The sequence below is a fragment of the Clavelina lepadiformis genome, chromosome 4 (genome assembly GCF_947623445.1).
Source record: "Clavelina lepadiformis chromosome 4, kaClaLepa1.1, whole genome shotgun sequence".
Classification (NCBI taxonomy): domain Eukaryota; kingdom Metazoa; phylum Chordata; class Ascidiacea; order Aplousobranchia; family Clavelinidae; genus Clavelina; species Clavelina lepadiformis.
The window spans coordinates 21,491,863-21,508,601 of record NC_135243.1 but is presented as its reverse complement, the minus strand read 5'-3'; the positions used below and the strand labels follow the sequence as shown (position 1 = coordinate 21,508,601).

The 16,739-nt window shown below is 35.8% G+C and overlaps 2 protein-coding genes across 2 annotated transcripts; both read right to left on the bottom strand.

The window, feature by feature from the left end:
- Positions 1-5,138: 5,138 nt before the first annotated feature.
- On the bottom strand, positions 5,139-8,946 carry LOC143452810 (uridine phosphorylase 1-like). The gene is made up of 8 exons (XM_076953925.1): positions 8,535-8,946; positions 7,017-7,125; positions 6,661-6,779; positions 6,521-6,593; positions 6,255-6,325; positions 5,955-6,090; positions 5,722-5,871; positions 5,139-5,399 (listed from the first exon to the last, which is right to left on the bottom strand). Exons 1-8 carry the CDS (start codon positions 8,649-8,651, stop codon positions 5,269-5,271), a joined length of 906 nt encoding a protein of 301 aa, XP_076810040.1. The 5' UTR covers positions 8,652-8,946; the 3' UTR covers positions 5,139-5,268.
- A 4,243-nt stretch (positions 8,947-13,189) lies between these two features.
- Positions 13,190-15,017, bottom strand: LOC143453483 (dynein light chain Tctex-type 5-like). The gene is made up of 3 exons (XM_076954835.1): positions 14,726-15,017; positions 14,350-14,453; positions 13,190-14,166 (listed from the first exon to the last, which is right to left on the bottom strand). The coding sequence occupies exons 1-3, from the start codon at positions 14,805-14,807 to the stop codon at positions 13,843-13,845; spliced, it is 510 nt and encodes a 169-aa protein (XP_076810950.1). The 5' UTR covers positions 14,808-15,017; the 3' UTR covers positions 13,190-13,842.
- Positions 15,018-16,739: the final 1,722 nt, after the last annotated feature.

The following is a 16,739-nucleotide window of genomic DNA, read 5'->3' as shown; positions in this document are numbered from 1 at the left end:
AAAGGACACAAGACTTGTGATGAACCCACCGTTCTACATGACGTGTGTTTCGCGTTTAATTTGCAATGAAAACTGCATGAATACTGACTTAGTCCTTGTCCCGTAGTGGTCAATCTGGAAATAAGTTCCCTGTTTTAATCTTACTACCACATTGGCTTTATTGCAACGTCGATGTTTAACGTTTTCCTTTACATAGTACACGCATGCATGAGTATCTTAGTGTGTGCACTCGCTAATATGAAAGCTTAATGACGGTTTACGGAGTAATACGGATAAAACAAACTCTAAATAGCAATACATAACTTACACCGTAAACCAGTCCCTTACAAACTAGGTAAAACAACATTAAATGCAGTGCCTATAAAACATTTGCGTAAATATATAACGTGACATTACCACATGACAAGTAGGTATAAACGATACAAAACAGATGCGACATCTTTGGCTCCACCAGACGTTCAGATAAAATAAATGATTGATAAAATTTAAATCGAAGTTTTCAGTATTAATGTCTAACTGAAGGCAAAATCTTTAAGTGAATAAAAATTTATTTTCAAAATACTAATAATTTATTTATGTTTAATTTAATAATTTATTTATTATAACATATTTATGAAAGCAATTTTAAACACGTTTGTGTTACTAAACGTGAAACGCAGATATATGATGACATTTGTTTACGTTTGCACATTGAAAATTAATATAACGGGGATTGTACTTCCCCTAATTTCAGCCAGGTTCTGTGAACCCGAATGAAAAGCGACTACGCTTGCTTCAGCTATCCTACTTCGGTCATACGTTAGGTCGCAAACGCCGATTTTTGCTCCCTCTGCAGGTCAGTTTCCTTGGATATGCCACAGATAAGCCCAATATAAAATCAGTGGCAGTTTTCTTGGTTCGAGATCCTTTTGAGATTGTTGTTGTTTGTGCAAGTGAATGATGCACGGCTTGTGCCTTTTGTGATGAGACAGGTTTGACAGTTCTTACCGTAGGAATACACCATAATAAGAAACATATCAAGGACAGAGAAACTGCCAATGTTGCCAACATTGGTTTTTTAATCTTCATGTTTCAAATACAGCGTTTCACCTAGAAAATAATCGAAAGAACACTTGCTTATGTAATACAAAAAACTGCTCTTCAGCTGTTTAACTCAATTTTCACCAAAAATGTTTAATTCGAATCTTTCCATGCAACAGAGAATAATCACAAAAAGCCAAACATACAAGCGCACACAAAGTGTCAAAAAGGTCAATAGCTGAATGCATGCAAAGTATAGGCAGCTGCTTTTGCAACAATTTAGTTTATTTAAATAGCTCCATTTCGCTCTCATTCTTGTTTTATAACAGTTCAAGTAAAGATACTTTAGATGTTATCCTAATCCGTGTTAAACATTCATGATCTATTATTTGGCTTGACTTAGATTTATAAAATTTTAGAACTTGAGAAAACAATTGCTTTAAAATCAATTAATTTAATTGATCTCACAATTACTTTACTTACAACAGTTAGTTATTGGAGATCATTTACTCAAACTGTCACGAGATATAGTTTCATAATATAGGAAATAACAATTGCCTTCGAATGCAAATTCGGGCACAATTAATGCTGGCTGCAGTATCCGTCAGTGTTGTAATGACTCGAGCCTTTGGCTTAACTTGAGTCGATTTATTCTTTCAAACATTTTCATGACTTCAATTGACTCAAGTCAAATATTCTGAACGACATGACTCGGGGTAAAAACAAATAACTTAGCTACAGCACTGGTGCCAGTTCTTGCCAATTACGACAAAACTAACTCATAAGTAGTTTGATCTGAGGTTTCCAAGCGACAATTGCCGTTCAATTTACTATACGTTGGCAATTCCACCGGCGATGTCGTTTGGAAAACATCATATAAAAGAGCAATAAAAAGATGAAAAGCGTAGATGTGTAAATAATATCAAATGGCCCCGACGTTCTATAGATATCCGTTTAGTTTCTTCCAACAAATTTGATGTAAAATTTAGCAGTTGATGTAGCGGTGACGTCATGGCTTGTACTAAAAGGTATAGTGGGATCAATATTGTGTAGCTATAGCAAACAAAAAGTAATATCAAAATCCAGAATTCGATTTTGTCTCAAAAACTTTATTTATAAATCACAAACTCATGCGTAACGAAATAATCAAACAAGACTTAAATTTTCTTGTAAAAATCGTTTAACGTAATTACCACAAGAACCACATTAACTGATGCCTGCAAAATTCACGCATTTGTCACTGATACCGGCAGAAATGACAGAATAGCTAAACCACTTAAAACCCTTTTTATTGCAAACGTCCTGAATGACATGAGCCGTGTCAGAAACAAATAACTTAGCTACAGCACTGATGCCAGTTCTTGATGCTCTGCTATTTTTGTTACATAGCATACTACAACTCTGAAAGGAAAAGTTAATCGTGATGTCATATATATCACATATAGTGTATAAACGCTTTCTTATGCAGCAGATTTATCCGGTTGCAATAATACCCTGCTTTGTTTGTCCTGGCAATAATAAATTAAATGAGGCAAACGTTGCAGAGCATATTTGACAATGTGTCAATAAATTTGCAAAGTTTGTCAGATGGTGAGGTTGCTTTGTTTATAATTTTCGTTTAGAATCCTTCATCCAGACATTGGCAATATATGCCAAGGTTTCTGTTGGTTTTTGTTGCTGCTTGACTATTGAAGTGTAGGTGCAGCCCAAATTAACTTTTTGGCTCCTTTGATGATAGTTTTATACAAGATCGCTTCCTCATGTTTTAAGTAAAATACACAAGCTTCATTTGCACATTTTGTATTTGTTCATTTGTGACCAACCGCAAGGCACAATGCGTATTGATTTCAAATTTTGACTTGATATTCATCGCCAATAAGATCCAAAATGTCGCAAATGTGCGACGTAATTACGTAATGTTGGCAACAGTTATACTAAGATTTTTGAAAAAATGCTTGGAGGTTATTTGTAAAAAGCCTTCTTTGATGTTAAACAAACTTGTATTAACCAGCAACTTCCCCTTTTACCCCCAAACACACATATTAAACATTTCTCGTCTGTTTGCTTTTCAATATTTCACTCGTCCGTAATATGATGCCGCCGGCTGCTCAAGCTCATTTGTTGCGTTATTATCGCTACATAGTCGTCAAAAGCTTTCAAACTATAAACGGCATTTCAGTTGCAGGGGTTGAGTTGAGATTTCAAGTTTTTCAAGGAGTGATTTCTCCATTTTTGTATTTTTGGCGACTGCTTAGCCCCAAATTTTGTAGTTATTTTTTTGTATCCAGGTGCTGTTATTTGCTACATCCCCCAATAACTCGGATTTATAGTACCATGGCAAGATTATAGAAGTTCAATTCTCTTGCAAAGCAATCTATCTACAAACGGCTATGTCAAAAAGTGCAGGCACAACTCACAGTTTGTGTATTATGTCGACAAAAAGAACGCCGTCAGCTAAAATGACAAGTTTTCTGCGTCAATCATCGTTGGTTATTCTGCCAACAAAGAAAGTTCCACTTTTGAAGTGTGTTCTTGTGATCGACTGTTGAAGAATATTTTCGTATATCAACATATATGGAAAATTAATTAGATCAAAATATTTTTATCAAACATTCATTCAGTCCTTTAGTGACTCTTCTTATATGTTTTAACAAGTTTTACGTCATAATACAAGCGAACTGTTTTTATTTTACGCGCTTGGTATGGAGTGGACCGTGAAAATGGTAAAAACCCGCCAGACGAATTCTGTAACAGTTGACAGTAAAGCAACGATTAAAGTTCTTTGAAGCGGATCCGTGTAACACAACAAGAACGAAGGTAATTACTCTGGGCCCGTACATCTGGAATGCATTCTGGAGCTATGCTCTGCATCAAAATAAAACCCCAATACACAACAATGTCCGTAGGCTATCAATTGGGGAAAGACGCAGTTATGTGGTCAACCGAGTCGAAGCGTTAAGCGGCAAATTCCATAAAATAACAACACCGTGCATAGAAGAAATCAGTGTACGATGAAAACATAAAAATAACAGAAACAACCAAAGTTCAAAAGAAAGGAAACACAAGTAATTAAAACAAATACAAGTGCAAATATTTTGTCACACATTCTCCATCCTTCACAACAAAAACAACACAACCTACTGTCATTACCATCCACTACAGGCACTACAACTAATATAATTAAAGTAATCGTATAAGTTTTCACTGAAACGAAACACGCAGGACAACGCAAATAAAAGGTATTTGAATTCATTGTTTGTAATCAGGATAAAATCTAACCTATTTAGCCTATAGCCTTTTAAAAATTTTACATTTTTCCTACATATAGATTATAACTCTATAAGTCGTAACTACACTTACTACTATGTTTTCCATTTTACTCAACTAATATTCATCAGTTTTATTGTTATTCATACGATATCGGTCTTATTCCTCACTCACTTTATCGTCACTTTCATTTTCTGATGGTTCACTACTTCCGCATAGAAGAAATCTATGCGCTGCTTTACATATCTTACTGTAGAGCAGAGTAGCCTTTCTGATAGAAATTTAAGCCTAACTAAATGCAAACTTCGACAAACTGAGTTGAAGTAGCATTCATGTTTTTATAAAATATGTCGCCAATTATTCGATTAAAAACATATATTTTGTTTCACCATTCAGAGTAAGTAACATGAATTCATTTTTGAAATGTACAGTATTGTAGCAGATGGACATATTTTAGTTTTCACCAATGACTTCGAGCATTACTCAAGTAAAGCGTAGATGGCTTTCGGTATTTCTTGCGTTGGTTACCGTATAGAGACATTGCAACAGCGTCAGAAAAAACATTGAAGTAACTGAGCAGAAATCGCGTTGGTCATTGTACATTGCCATTTCAGAGCATTTGCATAAGTTGTTAATGTAAACAGCAGTCTCTTGCTGCTCTCATAATTCAGGTTAAAAGACTAGTTTTATTTCAAACATGAATCAATGAATTAAAACAATCCTTTTGGCCTTAATAATGCAATGTTAGTAATGAAATGATGAGCGAAACGGGGCATGAGTAAGCCTGTATTATTCTGCAGAATTGTTAACTACATTTTCCAATTAACTACTGCATCAAGCACGAGCAGGGGTAACCACGAGCAATAATTTTGATTTAATCAAACGCAAAAATAAACACTTGAAGAATGACAATGATAATTGCAAGCACAACAGTCCAGGATTACTGCACCTATATATTGTTGCTAAAATAGCATTAATTGTTTAACAATTGCTTCGAATGAACTCGGCTACTATTTCCTGGGGTCGATTCTCCCAACTTTTCAAGACCTCTTTCGCAACATTGACTTGATCGCCATGAAGCCTGTTCAAGAGAGTGACGCAAATAACCGCACCTGCGAAAATGCAAGCGTCAAATCTTTAAATAAAATTACATCACACAAAACACAATGACGACAAAACTGTTGCTCAAAATTACCGGATGCTCAGAATTACCGGAATCAAAGGTTTTCAGCTAAAAGTATTGGAAAACCAAATGAAAACATTCTACTGGACTTACATTTGGAACCTGCGATACTGCAAGCATCAACTCAAGAAATTACAACACTAAACTAAAATCACAACGACGACGAAATCATCGCTCAGAATTGAAAGTAAAGTTTCCGGAGAAGAGAATAGAAAAATCGTTTCAATATATATCCAACACAGTTGACTTACATTTGGTATTTGCGCGATTGCACATGGCTGTGAAGCAGGCGCTTTCCATCTCCATATTTTTCACACCGAATTCATCATGCGCTCGTTTTAGAAACGCCATCTTATCCTCCTCTGTGTGGTTGCAAAGTGCACCGTCTAGTCGCCCTTGTTCTGCGGAGGAAGTTTTGCACAATATTCTTCTACAATGGTAAACGTCATTAGAGGGTTATATTTCGGCCGTGTTTCTTACAAACCTTCAAAGAAGTCGTTGGCACCTACTGTGTTGCCAAACATTGCCGGTAGATTCAACCTCTTCGCACATTCCAGCAAATTCTTTGCAACATCTGCAGTTGTTTTAGTGTCGTATACGATTTCACGTCCGCATGCCACCTACCGGATGAAAACAAAAGTTAAAACCATCAATTTTTCAAGTTTTTTTTGTCCACAAAATTGTTCATGCGTGAGTGGACATGAAATGTTTAGGTGTTTGTTCATGACTGCTATGTTTAAAGTGCGTACAATTTCATATTTATGTACAGTAGTATTATTACTACCTGCTTATAACATGGTTCTAGTAGGCCGTTATATGATTGCTCTGTGATAACCGGTGTCCCGGGTTCAATTCCTGTAATACAAGTTCACATAGCAACGTTCTTTTTGCACATAGCAACGGTCCTTTTGCACATAGCTTCACAAACTTATGAGATTAAATACATTTAAAAAAAAAAACACTTCAACTTCTCCAATTTTACATAAAATCCATATAAACACATTACTGCTTAATAACGTCATTATTATGATTAACAGAAACCAAACATACCTAATCCACCAGATGTCCCAATTCTTATCCATGTGACATCATTGCAACCAGAATAATGAGTAAGTTTCAGCAACTACAAGGCAAAGAGACACAACTCACATGAACATCATCAGATGGCTAAGTTGTGACATCAGATTTACCTCATGTAATACAACAGACATCGATGCAGATCCAATCCCGTGATTGGCCGATATGACCGGGCCTACTTTGAAGTATGAGTATCTGCCAGCAGAAGCACCTAGATCTTTTAATACTGGCTCTGAAACAACGAATAAAAAGCCAGCGGTAAATTAAGGTTTGCAATGTTGTCAAACCATTACCAAAAGAAAAATGTTCTTGTTCGAGCTGGTACTGTAAAACGACTTTTAGGGTGAGATCTTTAAATCAGAGTTGTGAATTACTATTGAAACTAATTTCAGCTATTCATCATTATTCTTTAAGCTATAGTACAATTCATGCTTTTATATCGTTGAAGTAGAATAGAAAAATGATTTACCATCGTTATCGGATGCTTCAAATTCACAATTCTTTGGCTTTCCAAGGACCTTGTAAATAAGATTTGCAAAGTCCTTCATGCGACTTGCCTTGCCACCCATGCATATGAACTGTACAACAAGAAATACAGCTGTGTATATATTAAGGTATTGTACTGAAAGATAAAATATTCATTATTTTGTTACACATACAGTTACACATGTATATGTTATTGTAAACACTTCACTATTTTTGGTATACACAACAGATTAAAACAAATTGTATCTTGTCATCTATATAGTAATCAAGTGCACTGACTTTTGACTTTTTAATTTGCTGATCATCTCACAGCAAATGTTATTCACTGTTAGTCTCCTAGTTACTGTAATAGTCAGCCTTAATGAGCAAGCAGCATTCAGAGTTTAATGTAAAGGCAAGTTTTGTTCGTGATCTGAGTCGATTAAGGTTTTTGCTGCGGAAAGCAGTTCTCTAACGATAGATGCCAGTGTAGCAAAAACAAGTGTTGACCAGGTTACTACAGTACGTTGCAGAAAGATAAAACACAATTACACTAGTGAGTCATGCACCGTTCAAAACGTAATATGTGTAAGCAAAAATACGCATATTCCTGCAACATGCAAGGCCTATTTCAACTTATACTTTACACACAAGACGCCAAAAACCCAAAGCAGTGTCAACATTATGTTGAAATAATAAAGTCTGTGGATATATACAATTACAGATTTGCCAGAGTAATAAGTTAATTGCTTTACAACTCTTTAAGCGCCAGGAATAGTGATACTGATAACATAACAATTTTAAGTTGATGATGTTTATTTGTTTACTAAATTCTTATTGCTAACATGTGTAGTTAGGCATAACCTTTCAGAGAAATATGACTTATTGCAAGTTGATACGCAAACAAGCGAGTAATCAAGAAGTTTTCAAAAAAGTCAGTTATTGAACTTGACTTTAACTATATTTATCCTACGTATAAATACAGTTATCATTTAGTGTTCACAAGCAAATTGCTTTACTGTTACGCAACAAATTCAACTAAAAATATTACCAAAAACTTGAAAACTTGACACTAGGCATGTAAACGAATCAGAAGAAAATCATCCTGTTATACAAGAATTTAATTTTTCAACTTTGGTAAACAGACATCAGTGGAACATTTTTGTCCAAAATGCATGGATACTGTTGGGGTTGATGGCAGAGTTGGCAGAGGCGTACTTAATGGTGCGTTTCATGAGTTTCAGCGGCACACTTATGGTGTGCTGTTTTGCATTTTCTGACTTGGACAAAATTTCCGTGCACTCAACTTCATTTAACTCTATTTTTGGGTCTAGTACTCAAGTGCACAAGAACAGAATGCGTTTGTATACTAGATCCAAGAACTCTACTCAATTTTTGACGTCATTTGGTTGAGCACTAGAACCAACTTAAATTCTTTAATAAATAATTATTCAACACCGGTAAGGTATGTGTTGTAGTAAATATACAAGGCCTAGAAAATAAACCACTTAAGCAAACATACCTTAACATCGCCGAATCTTTGCGCAAGGTTGTCATTCGTTGAAAGGCCGATGTGATACAAAAAATCTTCTCCTGTCAAATGCGGGTTGCTCAGTTTGAAACCTTTGGAATTGGCCATTTCGTTTATCTTCTACCCTAATTTTATCATACGTCCAGCAGGTTTTCGTGTGTCTTGTGTTCGCTATGCCAAAGAAATACTGCCGGTACATCGGGGGTCTATGCCTTTGTTGACTGAACTTGCTGACGAGGCGCTTTTCTACTTCTGATGTCACCAACGTGAATTAGGCATAGCGGTGCTGTGTAATGCAGTGTACTCCCACCAAGCAAACACATTAAAGATACTGTACGTATAATGTCAATACTTAAAATCAATACATTATAAGCTACTGTATATAAATATAAGTTTAAAGGAAAGCAGAGGATGTGAATTATATTAGCCGACCCATCGAAATTCATAGAGTTTTCCACTCTATTGATCTTCTTGATAGTCGTTCGCATTGGCGCACAACTTTCACAAAGGCATCGCGCAATGTGTAACCTGGCGGCAAAATTAATCAATACTTTATAGGTTAATTATCAAAAGACCTCATAACAACAGGCTATACAATTGGCATATTTTCCGATTTCTTTTATGCCGTAATCCATCTGTAGATTGCAATCACATGATTTTTCTCTATGGCAACAAGTGCTGCGGCCAAGATTGAAGTCGACCTTCCAAAGTAACACACAGTATACTTCGGCCCAGGTAAGTTAAATATGTGGTGTCCTGAAAGTTTTTTTGTGCTAAATTGGATAATCTAATGTTTTTTAGCCTCAGCTAGAGGGTGAGATTTGTCATTCCTAAAATTATCTGAGATATTTCTAATCCATCCGCATACAAATTCGTTTTAAGGCTATAGACAGTGCTTCTATAACGTCCAATTTCTCAGATTTTTTATGCTTTCAGCCAGGACTAGGCTATATCTTAGAAAATATTGTTGTTATTTCTAAGCGATGTCTTTAGTTTAGAATTGCGTCCTTATTTTTAACAATACAACCATTTTAAATGCAAGGATTTTTTAACTCATTTTCTGGTATCCTATTTTATCAGTTGATAAGGCGAAGTAATACATCTAGTATTTTTGCCACCAGCATTTTCTGACAGATACCGTAAACACGGCAAAAAAGAGTAGAGCGTTTAGCATTGCTAGCTAAATATGGCTAGTTTCGTAATGATGATTTAATATTTGCTCTGCTCACAATTTACTATATATCCCCAAATCAATCAGACATCCGTTAAAATATTGTTCCGCCATTTTTTTTCTTTTTTGTTGGAAAATCTTTGTTAGTTTCCGGTCGATCGTTTATATTTTTTGTTTGGTCTTGTAATGAAATGTTTGTTTGTCGTTCCTTAGCCTGTAAGGGCGACCACTTCAATTACAAAGTTTGTCTGTTGAATAGTTTATTATCCTCGGAGTGAATGAGTCTCAGGTCGTTGTTTCGCTTTTCTTAATCTTAGAATTAATTGTACACCTCGACAACTATATATTCTGATTATATTGAAGCTTCATTGAACGAATAATTCAAGATAGAACATTGTGACAGCAACAGCATACAGACATGTTGCGACGTTAAACATACGACTGATAAGTGATGACTCGTAATGCACGCACAGTAACAGGGAAGCAATCGATTACGTCACGCAGTGTTATGCTTCACTGATTCGATTGATGAGAATTCTATGTCGTACCCAATTTTATATTACATTAATTGATATATTTATCACAGTCTTATTTTGTTATAAAAATTACAAAGTTAAAAACTTAACTTATGAATAAGAAAACAAAACTTACAGGGACAAAAAAGTGTTTGATCAGAAAACTTAGGCTGACTCATGCAACATTAATACGGCATAACGCACAATGTCCCGAACACATTTGGCAGCCAGAACAATTTGGACCCACCGACACTATTATTAACCAAGGATTTGTAAAGGCAGCTATTTATTAATTTCTAGTAAAAATTAACGATGATAGGCTAGGTTTGAAAACAGCTCAGTTTATTGATGTCTGATTTAAAGTTGAATGGTTTTACACGGTGAAGTCATCAATTTGGCTTAACCAAGTGGTAGGCCTACACTTACAAAATTAACTAGGTTACCCTAAGTAACTTAGGCTACCCTATTAACCAAGCTAGCAGAAGTGGCGAACTATCGCGTATTGTTTAGGAAACTCATAGAACTGCTGCCCAATTACACTTTTCAGAGAATAAAGTGAGCTTCAAAAAGTAAGATATATTACTATAGCCTACTATTAGTGCTAATCCATGACGACGTGTGTGCATCTAAATAGATTGATGACGGTCAATCATTCATAATACAAATGTCGCTTTGGTTTGATTGCGACGTTTTTTTACTCCTCTAACATTTTCCTATATTATACCAATGTGACCCAATATTATACGGTTATTGGCAATTGTTTGCGAGTTTGCTCTTTAGCAGCTGTCTTGTACAGTGCATAGGCTGTAGCCTAATTTTGCATTGTGCAGACGTAGTTAAAATTTCCCCGTTAAATATTTCGATTTTGTATTCTATCTTAAACGTTATGAGTTTTTTAAGACCGAAAACAACGTAAACTTACGTTAACACAGCCTGACGTCAGAGTGAAGGACTTGACCAATTTGTGTCAACAAAATATGCCGGAACTGACAACAAAATAACATCCAGATTATCTTTATTTACAGACTTATGTAGCCTAACACATACCACAGCAAACAAACTTACTTGTAACTTACGGAAATATATGTATACATTATTTGTTAATTTGCAAGTATACAGTTACTAGAAACAAAATAATCTTCACTTTATAATTTTTTTCCTTTTTGTGAATTACAGTAATAGGCCTACCTTCTTGATGTTTCTACAGGCAATTCGAGACAGCACAAAGTTTCGCTTAAACACGCAATTTAAATCAGAGACAAAATTTATCACTTTAAGAAAAACACTCCATTTACATGGAAGCCATCTCTTAGTACACCTGAAGAAGTAAGCGTATGCTTTCTAATGCTTGTGTAGAAGAGTCGAGAGCCACCATATATTTTGATTTTTACTTCACTCCATTTACAATTTTACAGTAGCCTAAACATTTTAAAATACAACGTTATATAAGTAAGCAAAATATAGCCTTTACAAGAATAGGCAGCTGTGATAAAATTTACGTGATAAGTTTTTGTTAGTTAAAAGTTAGTCCTCCAACAGTGTTGGTTCCATTTCCGTTTTCATTTCCTCAGCCATCGAAAGCGCTGGAACGCTCATTTCCACATCTGCCACTTTTTCTGCTTCGGTATCATAATCTTCAGCTCTCATCTTTGCTTCGATTGCTTTGCAGAAGGCTTCTATTGCGTCATCCGGTTGCCTGAGGTATAAATACGAAGTGCCCAGGTTGTTTAAAGCTCCTCCGTAAACCTCCGTTTTAGATGCTTCTTCTTCACCCAGCCTCCGTATCATCAGCTGCACTTGCTGCAACAAGGATCTATGACGAGCTTCGTGATCTCCAACCATTCGTTCGATGGTTTCAATGTGATGTAAGCAGATAGACTCTGTCAAGCAGATTGCTTTTGTATCAACACCTCCTCTAACGCTGCTAATCTGATTCCGCATCAGGTGCATGGACGGCAGGATATGTTTGTCGATCCAGGAGCGGGAGCTTGGACCTCAGGATGTTCATGACCGAAAGCTTTATGCCAAGGATTCAACTTTGCATGCACCGAAGAATATCAGCGGCACTTTCGGCGCCTCCCAACAAACCGGCGGCAATCTGGTAAAACAACAAAGCCTTATGGTGCTCCTTATCCTTTCTGAATTTGTCTCCCAGAAGCTGACATTCTCTTGCCGTCGAGTTAATTTCGTTTTTTATTGTATTTGTGAGTTCCTCGCGGACCTTTTCCGATTCGTCACCTCTTTCCGTTTTCAGCAGTGTGACGTAGTAATTCATTAGAATAGGAGCAATGCATACAGATGGACCGAAGTTGTACAACTTGTTAAGTAATCCATAAGCCTCGTCGTCTTTTTTCTGTTTCATGTATTCTGCACTTGTAGCTATAAGCATAAGATATTGTAAATATATGGAAATGTATGTAAATATATAGCTGTATATGCTTCAGGTTTTCAGGTTTTCGTCCATTGTTCTGTTAATTTGCATGAAACATGATTGCGTAAAGCTGGTCATGATTGACAGCTTGTTTACAACATAATGCCGGATTACTTTGATTGTGACTAGCGTATAGAAAAAACAAACAGGGCGTTGGATGGCACACTGGGTTTAACTTTTATTTTTAATTTTACTACACAAGCTTGCTTTATCAAGTGTACCGAGAAATGGCCATAATACCGCCTCCAGCGGAGCATTTGCGAGAGTCAATTATACCAGTCAATTATTTTCCTTGCTCTCCTTGTGCATGTTTATGTCAAATGGTTTTCTGACTACACTAGTTATAGCTACGATCTCTATACACAAACCTCTTTTGAGAAAAATATTCCCTAACGGACTATCCTCTATTAATGCAACGCTCAAGCAGTATCTATTAAGTTGCGACATCTAACGATTTTATTTGCAGCGTATGTCTGCTGACTTACACTTATACTTATTTTATTCGCACTTCATTGAAGTTGGCCTTAAAAATATGACAATTAATGTATTTCTCTCTGCGCATATAAAAGTCAAAATTAACAAAAATATTGAAATATATAAACGTAAAATACTGTAAGTTTAGTTATAATTTTGCATGTAAGTTAACATTTGTAAGCCTGCATAACCGAAGGCAAGTCTTACTTACATATTCCCACAGATAAACATGAGCGACATAATAATTTTTGATATGTTTGTAATAAGTAACAGGCAAGGATACACTCAAGAAAATTACAATAATCACTGTAAAAATGGCTAAGCACAAAATATGAAAACCTTTATAAGCAAAAGCTAGAACACTCACATGGCTTAAGATGAAATAACAAAGAAATGCCGCATACGAAATGCAAGTAGCGACATTCATTATGTAAGACAATGATTAAAATTAATTTTAATACTATTCGTATTCCGTATGAGAGCTTCTGCAAGGTTCAGATATTAATTGATTTGTCAAACAAAGTACGGTACTCTTTTAAGCCATAATGCAAAAGAATTATGAGCAAAAAAGCGGAACTGGGAGAGAAGCTTAGCTTTAATTAGGTTACAGCGCAAAGTATGAGCATGCCATTGTAATCAACATTGAAGCGGCAACCAATTTGTTCTGAGGTTATTTTAGCAGGTAGCTGAACGCTTACCGCGCTGCCCTTACTCGTAATACAATCCGTAAATCATTGCAAGGGCATAGAGGGTCGTATTTTGATATTGTACGGTTGCAAAAGAATCAGTTTTGTCGTTCCACAAACACCTGCTGCCCAAATAAACGCCTGGATTTTCTTTGAGGCTACCAATGCTGACAAGTACTACGTGCTTGTAACGTTTATAGTGCTTTGCCTTAAGCGCTTCCGATATTTTAGCAGCTATATCTTTGCATTCTTTTCTGCTCATCTCTGGATCATATGCTTTGTTCTGTAAGTGTTGACGAAGGACCTCGGCGGCTGTGTCTTCGATTTCGTACGACTTAAACCTTTCCTAAACACGAAGGAACTTTGGTGAAACCGTAAACCAGTAAACACTTGCCAGCCTCACAAAACAAATTGTAGTTGGGTAGTTGAAGTCAGCTGTTCATAACTAATGTGTAACTTACCAATAATTAAGTCTAACAATGTATATAATAATGTTCAGAACAATAAGGTTCATAGGAATAGAACATACATCGGGATCCATTTTGTAAGTGTTCTCATATTGAGTTTTTTTCGTCTGAATCACGAAAGATGCTTCGCTTCCGGCCCTTTGTGACCTCAAATCGTCAGTCACACCTAAAACAATAGGTCACGTTTAAACAGTTGTTCAATTATTGCGTCAATTTTTCTCTAATGCTGTTGGCTACAACATGCTTAAGTGCAATAGGCTCCGTTAAGTCATAAAAATCGAAAATGATTTTCAGCTTCATGGCAGTTACTCTTAGAAGCTCAGGTAACCAAAATATTGATGTATAAATCAAACTATTTACTAAATCTCCGAAAACAAGCTGTTTTCAGTAAACTGCGTATCTTCCTTCTTATAAAACTCAACTTTTACCGTTTCTTACCGTCGTCCATTGGTGAGTTGTCTGTAGGAGCTAGAAGCTTTCCTTTAGACTTATCCAGTTTTACCTTACGCTGTTTATTCATGTTGCCGTAGTTGCAGTGCAATTTGTTACAAAACACTTGAAACTGGGTTAATTATTTAACAAAAAATAGTCAATATTAGCGTTATATTTCTTATCAGCCTGGGTTAATATTTAGGTCTATTTCGAACCAATATTCATTGTGGCTTTGTTAAATATTTAGCACTTTACCATTGGGGAGACAAATATTGGAACACACGTAAGCTGAACACTACGTACTAGACTCAACATTGCTGGTAAAACAAATCTTTAAATATATTTGTCTAAAGTGTTTTCATAATCGTTATACCAACATAACCAGTCAAACTTTCGGTGCGTTCCAATCGCTTGTTCTTGTCTCGCTTTTGCGATTGTTCGCGTAGCTAAGATACCAATCGGCTCGTTCATTGTGTCTTGTAATTCCATCCTTTTATCTTTTGTTTACAATGGAATACACAATCACAGATTTGGTACCGTGGGCTTTGAAAAAACCGGTCGTGTAATTATAACCCCAAGGGATTAAGACTGTATCTCTTTATAATGGTCATGTTTGCTGTTTTAATCGAGTAACGCTACTGTAAGTTCTAATTTTAAAATTGCCAATTGAAATCTGCTTCAAACACTTCGACGCAGTCGATAAGCAGTACCCGTATTATTTTGATTGTAAAAGATCAAAAAGTGAGCATGAAATGTCTTTACATTGCAATGTGGGTTCAACTTGTTGAGCTTATTTGGCCAAAAATTGATAATATTTTATTCACGTTTTACAACATTTTATATATATATATATGTCGGCTAAAATCCGGCGGGATGATCTTTTGTGAACGTCAAGAACAAGACATAGGACAGTTTAAAAATGACATTTTAGTTGCATTCAGTTTGCTTTGATATTTTTCAAACTATAACAAAATAGCTTGGTGTGTTAGTTAGCCTGCAAGACCGTGTTTGTCTTGCATGATAATGTAGGACCTGTTATAAAGCACTTCTCCAAACGCTAGGAGGCCCATACGGGTCACCGTAACCAATTTCTGTATTCCCATCATCAATGAACATCAATCATGGAATACAACCAACTAAGCTGATGAGAAATACATACAGTATAGATGCTGACAAGCGTATGACTAGATAGAACAATGTTCCAAGAACATTGAATCAAATAAGCAGTTCTTCATGGAGTATAGAAAAATGAAATCCGCCATACTGATTAAATAAGAAGGGGGTACGATGCGAAACAACAACACCGTAAATAAAGTGTAGTAAACGCTTTGTAACAGCTAAATGATTGCATTTTTCTCAAAGGTAAAACTTCAAAAAGTAACTAAGAGTAAATGCAAAAAAAAGTTCACACTAACAGCAACTCCAAAAACTGGGTAAAGGATTAATCTGTAGCGTGCACCATCCTGTATAATAGAAGCGACAGCACATCACGCCCATTTGCAAAAAATATTATTGTGTTTTTTAAATATTTTTGTAGCTCATATTTTCAATCAGTCGTCTTTTAGACAAGGAGACACACAATCAATCTGTAGAGTCGTCTCTCCGCATCAAGTTGATCCTGTGCTTCGAAAAATGTTGTTTGTAAGTAAGTTACATTGCACCCATTTCATTAGGCTTGATAGGCCAAAAATTCTTCTTCAAAAACTAACCTAAGGCTGAGTTCAAAGTACAATTAATTAAGCTCTTTTTATTTTAGCTAGATTTTAGGTTTCCACTTTTTCACCGGTAAAAATCGCGCGTTATAAAGCTATTTTTCACAGTTGAGCCAATGTCTTGTCAAACTATAAGCTTAACTTTTGTTTTATATTAATGCGTTTAAATTATGTCTTTTGTAATTTGGGTTTGGTAGCCGTTCTGGAGCTAATAACTGGCAATTTATAAAAAATAATAGCTGACGCTAATAACTCTTATACATTCTTATATTACTCCGTAATGTACGTCTATGCCTTTGAGTTCTTGC